Raw genomic sequence first — 16,205 nt, forward strand, 5'->3', positions numbered from 1 at the left:
ATTCGTGCTAATAACGTGCTAAATATTGGCATAGGAATAAATTCTGAAATAAACCTATATATTTATGTGTGGTGGAATTAGAGAAACGTTTTTCCTCCTCTCATTCTCCCACACGATATTTTTTGTTTTTCCAAAAATATGTAAATTCATGCTAATTGTATGCTAATTATCCATATAAAAATATTTCTATATTTTGAAAGTAAGGGGCAGGGAAACCGGGAAACGTACATGTAACAATGTTCAACATAGTTCATATGTCATAAAAATTACTCATCTCAGATGAGTCATCTGTAGTATTAACTTTAATGTTATTTTTGGTGTTTAAAATATTTGACATGAGAGTACCTTTACGCAGTAAATCTAAAACAAAAATCCTCTGATGATAATACAATTATTTTTTAAAATGTAAACATTTTCTTTGGAATCAAAAATTTTAGAAACGATACCTGCTATAATTTCTAAAAATGTTTACATATAATATGAAAATAATTTCGTTAAAAAGCAAATAAAAGCATTTATATAACTACTAAAATGCCTAAAATACAAAATTATATTTATATGTTTTTATTAATTAACGATGAGGTATGCAATAAGTTTTTAGGTAAGAGAGCCTTGTATAGTTGTATAGGATTGAAGGGAAAAATATGCATATCATCAACATCCTACCTCTATTTATGACTATTAACTTCTATAATAGTAAATTAAATGAATAACATAAAGCAACAAGTATATAAAAATAACTGTAAGTTATAGTTATCAAGTTTTTTACCAACGAGAATCCATATCACAGACGTAGAGAATTAAAAATTAAAAATTTATATTTAAATGTTTTTTTTGCTATTGCTGAAGATGTGTAATAATTACATACTACAGTGTGGAAAAATTGGTGGGGTTTATGTTTATTTAAAGTTCTTAAATCATTTTCATTAATATTTTGTTACATTTAGCTAATTTTATTATTTTAAGTCCCTGTATATAACGTTTTATATTGATTGCCGGTATCATTCAAATTAGTACAAAAATAAGTTGGTTGATACTTAAATAATTTAATAGTAAAATGAATGTGAATGTATAAATAATTTTAAAATATATTTTTAACCATTTTATATACTTCATTTCAATATTTTAATTAAAAAATAACTTTAAAATGATTAATTTATCGACTAACTGTCAATTTATCTATTGAATTCACTGCGTTCCATACCTAACCCATACATTATACAATATACAAAGCTGAAAGCACTTTAGGGTAGCATAATTAAATAATTGTATTTTAATATTAAAATTATCATTTAATACTGTCGTTATTTGTGCGCTCGTGTATGCAGGCGAAGTTTCAGAATCAAAGACGGTAGCATCTTTGGGCCACGAAGGTAATGGAGCAGGGTACACCGGAATTACCGTTCCGCCACAACCTCAGCGCAGAGGCGCATTGCAACTGTGGCAGTTCCTGGTCACTTTGCTAGACGATCCAAATAATGCATCGTGTATCGTATGGACCGGAAGGGGCATGGAATTTAAACTCGTTGAACCAGAAGAGGTATGTACTATAAAATAATATTATGTATAATTAATACTAAAATTAACAATATTAAACGATTTACACGGTGTATAAGTAAATAATATTATCGATACATATATTGTACCTTCAACACGGCAGAGAGCAAATATTAAAATATCTTGTACTCTCGATTATCCGCGAGTGGACAATTCGCGTTGCGGATTATCCGTTGTCTTCCGCGGAATCATCTACATACTCATATGCATACAAAAAAAATATGTATCTTTACATTGTACATAATTATTGGTTTAATTGGGTTGGAATAGTCAATTACTTGATAACGACATAAAATACAATACGCTTGTTTAATACATATTAATAATTTTTGGTAATTGTTGATACATTTAATTCGTAATTTTAATTTTTTCGGATTATCCGCGAATTCGCTTATTCGTGGATGCCCTGCCACCCTGTTCCGCGGATAATCAAGAGTACACTGTAAATCATTACATTTTTATTGAGTGTAACAATTTAAATATGACAACATCGTAATTGTATAAAAATTGGACATTTTAAAGATACGTTGTAATATTTTGAATACCTAATTTATGCGGACAAAAACAGCATTATTCGTTCGTTTTTAGAAAAAAAATATTCCAGTATATTAGATGTTTGTTTACCTTTGATTGAATCTTAAGTATAGAATCGTTGAAATTCGAAAAATATATTATATTATAAATACGATATTTATACAAACGAATAAAGTCGTATTTTATTCATTTGTATTTTGTTTACATGACTTATTGATTTTTGCACGATCATAGGTAGCCAGACGATGGGGATTACAGAAGAACAGACCTGCAATGAACTACGACAAATTGAGCAGGTCGCTCAGGTATTATTACGAAAAGGGAATCATGCAGAAAGTGGCGGGTGAGCAAATACAAATATAAACATGTTGGCGTGATTTAATTTAAATTAGGAAAACAAAACAATGATATAGACATATAGTATAGCCGTAAAGGCCATATGGTATTGTATTCAATATGTATAATGTTTATACCTATATATTTACGTAGGTATATATATGTACTAAGTACTTACAATTTACGAAGAAATAGTGTCATAGTGATAGAAGTAAAACGCAGTTTCCCTGAATTTTTTTTTACAGTATAGACGTATAGCTGTTATAGCCTTACGAGCAATGTGGAAATTCAGGTATTCTATGCATTTCCCGACCATAATGTAAAAAGCTTAATAGTTTTAGGCAATAGAAATAATAATTTTTCATATTGACTGACATTCTATTGAATAAATTATTATTATCGAGTAATAAAAATAAAGTTTAAAAAATAATAAATATTACAACTAAAATTTATATTTGATTTCTTACTGTAGTATATTACTTATTACTTATTATAATTATGCATAACGATAGGTGATAATGACCTATTGTATTTAAATCACTATCATTTATCAAAGTAAAGAAGATTGTGAATGCACTTTATAATAATTCTCATATTATATCTCTATTCAGACATTCAGTATTTTATGATATTGACATTTCAAAATTTCCAAATTACTCGTATTATGCTAAAAGAAACAATATCATTATTGGCATAAAATTAACTGATAACATACAATAGAAAAATATAATGATAAAACTCGCAAATTTTTACTCTAAATCAGGGAATGAGGATCTGGAACTGGAATCCAATTCTTGAAATCATTCGACTATTTGGCGTATGCGATAAATACGTTTGTCACACGAATTTAAAAAAAAGTTATTCTCGAGAAATGAAAAAAATTGATCGTAAAAGAATCTATAGACACTGTCGACTGGGTTTTGAAGGGTGTTGACAATTTTTGTCGCATAATAATATTATTTTATCAAGGATTATTTTCAGTGGACTTTGCGCTGAGGCCAAAATTTTGATAACGAAATATTTAGAATCTACATTCTACACTACCAATAGGTAATAGTGTAATACTGTATAATTATAATAGATAGGTACACCAGCGTTTCTCAAAGTGTGGGTCGCGGCCCACTGGTGGGTCGTCAGTCAATTTTTAGTGGGTCGTAAACAATTTTTTGAATTATGATGTCAATGCTGTTATTAACCATAACAGAAAACAAGCACATATTTCGCATACACCTCATTATTAAAAGTACATTTATAAAAATAAATTGGTTATAAACCTATAAAATACTAAATATATATTACATATATATACATATTTATATAATACAAATTTTGTTTTTTATAACTACTTTTTGAAAAGTCAAACCATGTGGGTCGCGAAAGATTTTTCAGGGTAAATTTGGGCCGCGGTACTAAAAAGATTGAGAACCACTGAGGTATACCGTACACGAATTTAGTAGTATAAAAATATCTTAGTATAATATAATAACGTCATATTGTGTGTAATGGATTTCGATTTGATAACATATTTCATTAATATAAATGAACAAATAAATTAAATCGATGTTCAATTGGAAATCAATGAAATTGAATAAAGACATATAATAATATGTTCAATGGAATTCATAATTTGTTACTTCGAAATTTCTCCTCGTGTGTTGTCGTACATCGTTGACGGTGATTTCTGTGAACTCAAAGTTGTTACAATCTACATCATCAATAATAATATATTTCATTATATAATCGTCATCTTCTAACTTCCTCAATCACCAAACACTCAGTGATATAAATAATACCTCTATAGATATTTATTTAGCGACAAATAGATAATATATAAGCACTAATGTATATACAATTGTGTATATATATATATGGCTTTTAACCGAGGAGTTTGGTTTCGAAAAGAAATCACTGTCGGAAATTAAAACAACAAATCGATTTATTACAAATAATTATATTTTGCGTAATCTTGATGAAACTTGCAGTGCCTGCGACGATTTTATTACTTTTTATTCCGATTGGGTTTTTGTAAAATAAATAAAATAATTACAACCAAACGTATTACTCAGACACGATCGCAATAATATAAAGTATGAATTATACTACTATAAATCTATTTGAAAAATTAAATGGCATTTAAATGTCCTAATGTTATCACGTATTAGCTCAGACAGCTCAGTAATTACTTATCCAGTCGTCAAATGGGGTTTTTAAAACTTATACTATGCTCGCGAAAAAGGTTGGTTTCAAATGTTTCAATTCAGAGATTCGTGTCACAGGAAAATATTGCACGATGAATTAGAAATACCTATACTGTGCCATCTGTAGGTTACTAAAATAAAAATAATATAAATATTGCAAAACACGGGCGCAAAGCCTAGGAAATCAAATAATATTGTTACATGGTGACCATCTACTCTATCTAGCTATTAGTTATATAACTAATATAACTATGCAACTATAATTATACTGAGTACAATTTTATGAATTACGTACAATAATATAGCGGTTATGTTCTATTACATAAACTGTTATGCCTATAATGGCTATAATATAATATAATTTTAGGGGGAAGTTTAACATTTTTTTTAAACTAAAAACATTAATTTTGATTTCATCATCCAAAACATAATAGCTTTATAAAAAATACTTCGAAATTCGAATACATTGAATGCTCGTTCCACCAATAGTTATTTTTTTCTTAATAAATAATACGGAGCATATAAAACATCGAAGATCTAAACTAAATCTTTATGAAAATGTAATTTCTGTTAAAAATATTTTGAAAGAAGAGTAGGTAGTTATAGACTGGTACCTACTTCAATCTATAGTTAGGGTGCAACCAAGCAGCTTTTCACAGCTGGAGGTATAATATGTAAAACCGTCATGTATTCGTATTCACGGTGCAGTGTCAGACATCGCGGTGTTTAAATGTTTAATCTGCACTAATATAGAATCTCATCGTTTCGTTTTCTCTACAGAAAACAAACGGTTTTCCGATAAATATAACAATTGATGTAGGTACACACTATACACACGTACACGTTCGTAATAATAATAATAATAATAATAAAAATAATATTTTTATACGTGTAAGCGCGCGATCATCGGTCGCCCGCGGCGTGTGTGTACAGTGTACACTGTTCGTCTGTTCGTTTGGACAAACACAATAATACAACATAATAATTATATCTATATATATATATATAGATAAAGATATACATAATATTATATTACCTATATTATGTTACGCGCGGGTCGGCGACGGGAGTGTACGTATAATATGTAATATTATATATTGCAGAGAGGCGGCAAAAAGGCAGCGCGCACGCATTATATATTATTATGTATACGTTCCAGCGTTTGTGCACACACCCGCACGCGGTGTTTGTGTTTGCTCGTGTATAGTGACGGTTGCCTCTCTTTAATTGTTTGCCAGGCGAACGGTACGTTTACAAATTTGTTTGCGACCCCGAGGCGCTCTTCAACATGGCGGCCACGTACGATTATGCTGCAGTATCCGATACGTCTGGTGGGCACGGTGCCGTCGCGGTCTCAACCGCGGGCCATCACCATCATCTGCACCACCACCATCACCACCATCACCACCAGCAGCTGGCCACCAGGTATGCGGCGGCGGCGGCTGCGGCTGCTGCTGCTGCTGCGGCCGCTGCCACCGCGGCGGCCAACATGCACACCTCGGCCGGTGCAACTCCGTCATCGGTGTACGGTGGTCCATCGCCGGCGGTCGGGTCCGACGTCGACGGAAGCCGCTGCTCTTACGGTTGCACTTACGGCGGCGGCGGCGGCAACGACGGCGGTGGTAAGTCCGTCACGGCCGTCACCGCCACGACTGCAACGCCGGCAAACGCGACGACCACTTCGCCAACATCATCGCCGTCGCTGTCGTCGTCCACATCGTCCTCGTCGTCCTCATCGTCCACGTCATCGTTGACCGACGGCGGCGGTGTCAAGTCCGAATCCGGCAGAGACTGTAAGTCGACTGCAGTGGTAGCGGCCAGTAGACGCCATCACCATCACCAACACCAGAGGCCAGAGATGACAATCAACCGTCACCCACACCAACACCACCTTCAACACCATCACCATCACCACCAACTCCACCACCAGCAGCATCAGCAACAGCAACAGCAACAACAGCAACAACAGCAGCAGCAGCAGCAGCAGCAACAACAATTACATCAGCAACAGCATCGACATCACGGAGAAGAATTGACCGTCGACCATCAACATCACCCGGCATTGGTGGTTGACACGGTCACCACCGCCACGGCCAGCGATGGAGTCGGTTACTGGGCGGCTGGCGTTTTCGTCCGATAATACCAACACAAAATTAACTTAATCATCTGTAAGTTTAGTAGACGTGATATTATTTTTTTTAATTTTTTTTTTTGATCTCTAGTGTCTCGGAACTTATTTCACATAATTCAATACGGTGTAATGTTGTGAATCAATTAAGATCGACCAAATATAATATATACGAGTTTTGAGGACAAAGCTCATATTAGGGAAGCAAGAATTAAGGTCTCAGGGCCTATTGATTTTAAGGCTTCATCTCTTTCTACACGTTAAAAATAAATTACACAAAATGAAATAAAATATATTCACATCAAGAAAAATTACTAAAAGATAAATTCATATAAGTTGATATTCGATAATAATATATTACGATAAATTTGTAAACTATATAGTTAAAGTAAGAATTAAATGGGGACCCTGATTATTCAAAATGCCATAATACTTTCCTAATCACTGTTTTTTGATTTTTGTGATTAAGCTATGATTAATATTATATGTAAAATAATCCTTAGCAAAGAAAGAGTTTCTATCTTAATTATAGGTATACCTAAAATAATTTTGCGTCAAAATGTCATAATTTACTTAAATTCCAAAATATTTTAATAATCAAGATAAAATATATTATACTATAATACTACTCATAAATGAAATACTTCAAATTCTAGCTAAAAAAAAAATCAGCTTTAATATAACTTAAAGTAGAGATAATTATTTAAATAATAACTTTTATTTTAAGCTTTTTATAGGTATACTTTCCAATTTCTATTTAATACATGAGTTGAATTTATTATTTACTATAAAAATTAAATAGCAATATCATTTATCACCTATATTGCAGGTCGACTAATATAATTTAAAGGTACAATTGCTTATATAATAATAAACTATATAAGCCTTGACTGAAAAATCTTAACATTTCATACTAAACTTAAATTAAACAACAACATTTAAATTACAATATTTATAAAAATATTAATATTAAAATATAAAATTTTTTAATTAAAACCGTATAGAGTTATAATATAGAGATTAGTATTATACATTTTATATGTTGAAAATTATTGATGTTGATAGAAAAAATAAATGGAAAATATAATATTATAGAAAATGGCATTTTATTCGGAACTTTAGAGTTGTCTAAATAGCTAATAATAGCTGACTGTTCAACACCCGTTTAGGTATATACTCATAGTCAAAATAAATAATAAATAATAGTAATTGTGTTCCCCGTACATTTATAACTTATTATAATTTATTATGTTTGATCTCTTGCTTATCTATATTTCATAAGCAAACGAATAATATTTGTATACTTTTTAATCAGATTTAGTGTATGTTTAAAAATAAAATATAATATACCTAATATATACATATTGGTATTACCTACCTAAACCCTAAACTACACTTTTATATTATATAAATACATAATTATTATATATTATTTGATTTAAATAAACAAATAATTATTATTTTATATTGATAGAATTTGATCATATTTTTATTTCACAATATCTGTGACCTGTGTATTGGTGAATAGTGCATTGAAATATAACATCATGCCATCATATATTAGATACCTAAACCTAATGTCCAATACTAATGTCATTTAACATAAAGTATATAATATATATACTATAAATGTTACAGCAATACAGCCTTACAGGTATAAGTTGAAATCAAACAAACTTTCAGAAATAACCGGACATAACGCGAATTAACCACGATATTTGGGCAAACCTGTAGTAAAATCTATCGTAAGATTTTATTACGATTATAAATGATTACACATGTAGTCAATTTATCGTTGTTGTCATATTTTATCTATTCCTTGTAAGTTGTATTATATGTATATAGATCACCTTAACTAATTGGTATAATACTGCAGGGAGGAGGATAATAACTATATTATTATATTATAATTAATCATATAGATATGTAAGCCCCCAAAAATATATTTTTAAAGTATTTTTATAATTAAATATATTAACTTTTTTAATTCTTAAAATGCATATACACACCTAGTAATATTATATTTTTATTATAATTTATTATTTCCCGATAATATCTGAGATTTGCCCTATTTCAACTTTTGTCCGTAACACATACATTATAGAGTTATATAAAATCTTTTTTATGTGAGTGTGTAACAAATTTGTTAATTATTATAAAATAACTCAACTTAATCTACATTTTAACATTTTTGCTGCACACAATTTGAAAATCCCTAGGTGTTGTATACTTGTATATACTATATAATATTACCTACACATCATTATCAAATGAGTATATTTTATATATATAGGAAATATTATAAGACTTTAAGTAGGTATGAACATGTATGTTTTTTAAGTGCAATAAACTATATATATATATATTATATACATAATAATAATAATACAAATAATGAGCGCGCAAGATTTTAATACATTATACTATATTGTTATTATTGTATAATGCTGTACAATGTCTACTTCCAATTATCTATCATTTTATCTTAAATTTTAATCCTGTAACCCTGTTAAAAAAATATAATAATAATATAATTTTTTTAAGTATGCCTACAGAAAACCTTTTTAAAATGTTTTTATTTATTTGAATTCTCCCGTTTATGCTGTGCATTATTATCAGCGGCGTATGCAGGGTAGGGTTCTAAGGTTTTAACCCTCTCCCAAATTTCTTCCTCCTCCCAACATTTTTTTATGTTAAATAATATGTCTATTGTCTATAGACTATGGTAATTTGAACAAAAAAATATAGCTGAACTATAAACTTATTAAGATAGTGAGCATGGCTAAACTAATGGTAGTTTATGCCTATACTACCGGGGCTTACAAGATAGACGATAGACCTATTAACAATTTTATTTTCGTAGATTGCTATCACAGCAACACCACGCCATATTCATATCATAATACAAATTATTATTCAAATATTTGATTAGATATAACATTTTTATTGATAACAAATTATAGTAACTTTGAATGAACTTAATTTTTATCAATGTCGACTTAACACTTACAAATTACAACTCATGACTTTAAAGTTTAAACTACCAAGTTATAGACTATAGTTATAGTTTGTCATTCAGCTACAATTTACAAATAATATGAGTGTTCTCAATAAGTATTAAGTTTTTTTTTTTTCAAAAAAATGAATATTGTTTAGTTATTTTATTATTTTGCTTATAGTACACATATATTATATATGTCACGGCTAAAATCCGAATTAAGCTAATGTGCACATTATCCGGATAATATGCATATTATCCAATTTTGGATTTTAGCCGTGCATAAAAACTATTAGGAAATAGATTATGTATACATTACCCGGCTTAAGTAACTTTAGCCATCGTGTTATGGCTAATGTAAAATATTATTAATAAATTCATAATATATAATATTTTATTTCAATAAAATTAATTAATCTAAGTTAACAATTAAATATTAAACTACATTTGATGCAATATGAACTTTATTTCTATTTATTAGATAACATTATTTTTATTATTTATTTAAACATGGTAAACTTTAATGACATTTAGAATTGCATAAAATCAGTGAGTGGCGTAATTTCAATTTTTTTTTTAATATTACGCATGGCATATACATAGCAGGCCATTTAAGTGCAAGCCACTATCAACTATACAGGCCAATTAATTTATAATCATGGGCCAAATTACTACAATATTGGATTTTAAATACGCATATGTACCTATACCCTGCATGTGCGGTCCAAACAACGCCACTGCATAAAATGCCAGATGCTTTGCATTTGCATTTATTTGTTTTGCAACTTGATTTATATGCACAACGTTGATAACCCTGATCACCTAACAATAATGATATATTTTTTGCGATTTCTCTTAACAATTTTTTTGTATTTGACACCTCGTCTACTGTAATGAATGGCTAAGGAGTAAGGACAAACATCAAATTGAGACCTAGTGCTGTAATGTTTTTCTATCGTTCCTTCGTTATTACCTAGTTTATAGTATTTATTTGTATTTATTTTTAGTACTACATTTAGTGCCGTTGAAAATATAATTATATAATAATATATTTTTTTGTACATTTTTTTCTATCCAGTTACTTCATTCATCAATCAATGGCTAATGTACAAAATATCCGATTAATATACGAAACTATGATTATAAATGTTAATAGTGTTTACTTTATCCATCTAATATGGATTATGTGCGCATTATCCGGATAATGTTCACTTTAGCCATGTTTCGGACTTTAGCCATAACATATATAATATATATATTATTATAAAATATTTTATATTTTAAGATAATAAGAGAAGATAATACAAAAATAAGAATTTTAAAGAATTATCTATTTATCTTGTGTTATAAAATGTTGGTGATTTTTACTTAGTTTACTATAAGTAGATAACCCTCACGAGTCTCTGAACAATCAATAGTGAAAACCGTAACTGAACTAAAATCCTGCGTACGCTACTGATTATTATTGCATGTAAAATCATGAGATGATCTGATAACTTAATAACTTTTTTTACGATCTCCTTTCTCTGAATCTAGAACTGTTTAGTTTAAAAGGGAATAAAATACTTATCACTACATACCTAACGTATACCTATAACGTATTTTATGTATATAACGGACGAATAACAATATCAATATCCGGTAGACCACGTAGACAGTGTATAAAGTGAGCATCCGTTATATTATTAAATATTAATTAATATGTTCATTTATAACCATGATAGAATAAATACCTAATAATACATAGAGTTCCGTAGGAGGATACAGTTGGATCTAGAATACAGGAGCTCGTTGAAATTAATTTGTAATTTTTAAAATGTTGATAAGTATACTTATTTTATATTAAATAATATTTTTTAAAACTAAAGTATTTGACATTTATGGATACCCAAGCTGTTTCCAATAAAATAATATCTAGACTTGGAAGTTTCAAAATTCCACTTTTAGATTGTAGGGGCAATGCTGCAATAGTGGTGCCAATATGTCCAGAAAAATAAAAAGAATATAATCGCATTTACGCAAAAAAAATGACTTGGCTTTACTGGGCCACTCATTCATTCAATCTTATTAGAATTAATGATTTTTATTTTAAAGTTCTAGTAAACTAGGTGTAGTATTTTAATAGATGAATTAGAGACTTTGCTACATTCACAGTAATAATGAGCAGTAATGATAGATATAAGATCATAAAACATTAAATTTATTTAAAAACATATTTATATTTTTACTTAATAATGACATATTTCTACTTACCAACTCATCAAACAACGCAATCGATATACGATATACCTATAATTAATACTTGAAAAATGTTAATGGGTAGCTACGTAGGTCGTAGAGTGACTTTAGTCATAAATGTTTCTTAAAATTGATCATTTTCTGGTATTTTTAGATTAAGCAGATGGGCCCACTATAGTTTTTTTAATTTATTTTGATTTGATTTTTACGTGCATATAAGCATATTTCTCATGTAGTGCAAAAATAACGCACACGCCTTCAATATTTTCATATTAAAAAAAAAAAATTAAATGAAATAAAACGAAAAATAAATTACAACGTGAATTATTATTCTATAATATGTGGTCATGTACGATGTACAGTAATAATAACTAATACGTTTATATCACAAAATACAAAGTACTGGAGTGCTTTTTATTTTTCGCGCTCTATTTTATTTTCGAGAAACGCGCATAAAACGCGTCTGGTGTGTAAGCGAAACGCGTTTTCGTTTTAAGATCGTTGTACTCAAAACACGCGTTCGAATCATCTAGTGTGCTATCCTTGAGTTATGTAAAATATTAAAACTTTAAAATTGATATATCAATAAAAGCCTATTTAGCCTTTAAAAATAAATAGGTGCTAAATTAATTCTAATATTAAAGCAAACGGCATAAAAATTAAAAATATAAAATTGATTCCGCTGAACGCAAATTGCTATGTTGTACGTACCGTAAATAAACTGGTATAATTATAAAATTTGTCAGGGTAGAAAAGTTCCGCTCTATCGATACCAAATTACACAGCATTATTTGCAAAAATATTATATAAACCATAATATCTTATTAGCTTGTATAGAGGATTAATAATGTTAATAAAGCGTGTTTTTACGGAGGAACCAAGAGAAAATAGTTTACTAAAAATCGATTTCAGTTTTGGCTATAATTGTATATTGAAAATGTTTAATATTTACTGCTATAACTAACAGACTTCTTTTAACGGTTTAGTATTTCAGGCACCTCGGATAATAAATTTTTAATACAAATCTTTTTTTGCGTCATTTTGTCATATCAGTAAATTATCGGCAAAACAATTGTTTTCATCGTTACTTCCGTGAAAATACGCTTATATATTATAAATAATAGAAGTGACTAGGTACTCACTTTACGACTAATGTCTATACTATACCATAGACCGAACCACCAACGGAAAATATTATAGTTAACTCCTCTACTGCTCACTAATTCAGTGGGTTTATTGTAATTTGTAGTTGCAATACGTACATTTCTCTGGGAAAATGTGAAAAACGTTTTATCAATTTATAGAGCAAGGTAATGCCGTACGAATTTGGAATCGGGTTATGTAGATTCATGTTAATTAGGTAGGTAAGTACTAAATATTGGAATAGGAAAGAATTCTGATAAAGGTAAATATAATTATGTTTAGAGGAGAAATGTTTCTCCTCCATGGTAATATCTCGAATTTAAGTAAAATCTAAAACCATACAAAGTACGAAAATGGCCGTTTAAACGCATAAAAATTAATTGTATAAAAAAAATTGTAATATTTTCAATGTTTTTGGGCCAAAGAAATGTATTCAATTATAATAAAGTAAGAATGGCTCTTACTTTTATGATGTATCATAATCAGTTGTGAACCTGGAAGTATTATCCAGCATTATACAATGTTAACAATGTTTAACTAATAGTATCTATTAACTTGTAAGTTATACTGTAAAGTGAGTAATATTACATTTTCAAAGGTCCATACTGACAAACTGATCAACTCAATATCTCAGTATACTACAGTCAGTGTAACTTTAATAATGATAATACTTTAAATTTTAAGTATAAATTAAATAGTTTACTTAAAAAAGGAAAATAACAATACATTTTTGTAAAAAAACTATTGTTTTTATGGAAATAATGAGAAAAAAGGTAAAGGTAAAACATTAATTAATTTGTTTCTATTGCCACATTTTTTTTTAAATACCAATAAAAATTACTGAAAAAATATTAATCAGAAAAAATATTTAATTATTCTAATAACATAATTACATAAGTATATATATATATTTATTAATAGTTGAAGCATAGTTTAACATAGTAATAATAAAAAAAATCTTATATAGATAAATACTTAAGTTAAATAGAAACTATTAAAAGTATTCATACATCAAATAATAATATTTTAATAACATTGTTTAAAGCGTACTTGTAATTTAAAACTTAAAGAATAAAAAATATAAGATAAAACCATAATGGTATAAAATCACAAAAATATTAAATATATTTTTAATCTCCCATTTTTTTGGAGAAATAAAATAGTGTATAAGTATTTTATGTACCTAACTATTTTATACATTAGAAAGGCAAGAAATACAAATAAGGCACAAACATTTGAACATTTTTATAACTTTTAACAAAAAATAAATGTATAGAAATATATTTTTAAAATTTAATCTTATGGTTGAATATTATTAACTTAGCCATGTAAATTGGCAGACAATTTTTAATTTGTTCAACCGAATGGCACTGTTTGTACATTCAGTGCATGCTTAAATTTTCAGACTTTTTTTAATATTAAATTCACATTTTATGTGTAAAATATGTAAATTACTTCAATTTTTGTTCATTTAATTACTCTTAATGGACAACACAAATTATGATTTATAATTGTAATAATAATAACAAACAACTTAATTTACTTATCAGTAAAATATGATTAAATAAAAAATAATGTACATAAGACTTAACAAAATAAAATAAAATAAAAATAAATTACTGTCAATCAGTCCATCAATTGAAAAAACAAATTTATGAACATCTTATAAATATAAAATATTTATATAATAAAATAAAATTTTCGATGAGATAAAATGTAGGTAAGCGTTTATGCTCAATTTGAACCCGGTCAATTTACCTTTAAAACCTGACCGGATACTGTCGTTGTCACCGAAGCGCATCTACATTGTAGTGTCCACCACCATTTGGCATTCTGTGATCACCGCCATTGGACATTCTATGATCACCATTTGACATTCTGTAGTCGCCTCCATTTGACATTCTATGATCACCAGCTACTGATGGTTTCTTATATAACTCAAATGCGCTACCTCGTTGGTCACGATGTTGTGTTAAATCTAATGTATTTGGATCTCTATGGTGTTTGTAGTATATATGGCTACGATCCATCTGTTGAGAAGGCTGTTGTCCATTACCACCTCGTCGATCATAACCCCTATCCAAGCTACTACCATGACCTGAATCAGCAGTATTTACGTCAGTTGATTCCGATGAATACTTGCTAGGTGATGATGGCATCTAAATATATTGTTTTAAATTTAAAGTATTAAAAATTGTCAAAATAAAATGATTCATTAAAGACAAAACTATTATCAAAAATACTCACCCCATTAGACATATGTGATGAATATGTACTATCTGCCATGCTAAATGATTTTGAGTGCTGGAAACCAGCAGGAGGGGGTTGATAATATTGCTGTTGATGTTGCTGTTGCTGTTGTTGTTGTTGTTGTTGCTGTACTGGTGGTCTGTAGTTCTTAGGTTTTGGAGGTGGTACAGGTTTATAGGATTGTTGTTGTGGAGGTGATTTTGGCAATGGCAGAGGTTTACTAGTAGCATACTCAATCATACCTCCAGAAGTACCACCTGGAGGTCTACAAACAAACAAAGTGCTAAGTAAGTAAACAACACTACTTATGATAAAAATAACTAAAAATTAATATTTAAAAAGCCACAATAAACTACTAGGAAAAATGTATTATATCAAAGCTACACAATATATCTTTCACAAGAAAAAGATATATCATTTATTGGATCAATAATATTCAAGCTTCTATAAAACTGTAGCGTTTTTAATTTTGAAATTTCCCTATAAAATCAGAAATAAAATTTGAAGATATTTTCTAAAAATTAAAAAAAAAATATTGAATTTACTAACCTGTATTTTGGATAATCTGATATTTTCGTGTCAACTGGTTGTTGAGTTGATCTAGTAAATCTATAAGGATCATGATGTCTACCTAACGTGTTATTACTGCCTGATTTAAGATCATCCTGTGAGTTTGAACACAAAGTTGTTGTAAGGTTAGCACTACCATTGCTGCCCCCATTCATGCGTACACCATAACTATCATATGACGATACACTGTCATAGCTATTGTGCATATCATACAACTGAAAAATAAATATAAATTTTTTTTATAATAAATCAA

The 16,205-nt window shown here is 29.0% G+C and overlaps 2 protein-coding genes across 5 annotated transcripts in view; one reads left to right on the forward strand and one right to left on the reverse strand.

Annotated features, from left to right (window-relative positions):
• Positions 1-8,963, forward strand: part of LOC132918147 (uncharacterized) — a 33,459-nt gene extending 24,496 nt beyond the window's left edge. The window contains exons 7-9 of the mRNA XM_060979263.1: positions 1,329-1,540; positions 2,326-2,434; positions 5,864-8,963. Of these exons, the coding sequence (XP_060835246.1) occupies positions 1,329-1,540; positions 2,326-2,434; positions 5,864-6,765 (1,223 nt within the window). The 3' untranslated portion in view covers positions 6,766-8,963. The remainder of the gene's footprint in view (positions 1-1,328; positions 1,541-2,325; positions 2,435-5,863) is intronic.
• Positions 8,964-13,981: 5,018 nt separating this feature from the next.
• The window catches only part of LOC132924557 (tight junction protein ZO-2), a 40,575-nt gene continuing 38,351 nt past the window's right edge, over positions 13,982-16,205 (reverse strand). For all 4 annotated transcript variants that reach the window (XM_060988954.1, XM_060988938.1, XM_060988962.1 and 1 more), the window contains 3 exons: positions 15,932-16,167; positions 15,380-15,647; positions 13,982-15,291 (listed from right to left, as the gene is read on the reverse strand). In XM_060988954.1, the coding sequence (XP_060844937.1) occupies positions 14,920-15,291; positions 15,380-15,647; positions 15,932-16,167 (876 nt within the window). In that variant the 3' untranslated portion in view covers positions 13,982-14,919. The remainder of the gene's footprint in view (positions 15,292-15,379; positions 15,648-15,931; positions 16,168-16,205) is intronic.

The sequence above is a fragment of the Rhopalosiphum padi genome, chromosome 1, assembly GCF_020882245.1.
Source record: "Rhopalosiphum padi isolate XX-2018 chromosome 1, ASM2088224v1, whole genome shotgun sequence".
Lineage (NCBI taxonomy): Eukaryota > Metazoa > Arthropoda > Insecta > Hemiptera > Aphididae > Rhopalosiphum > Rhopalosiphum padi.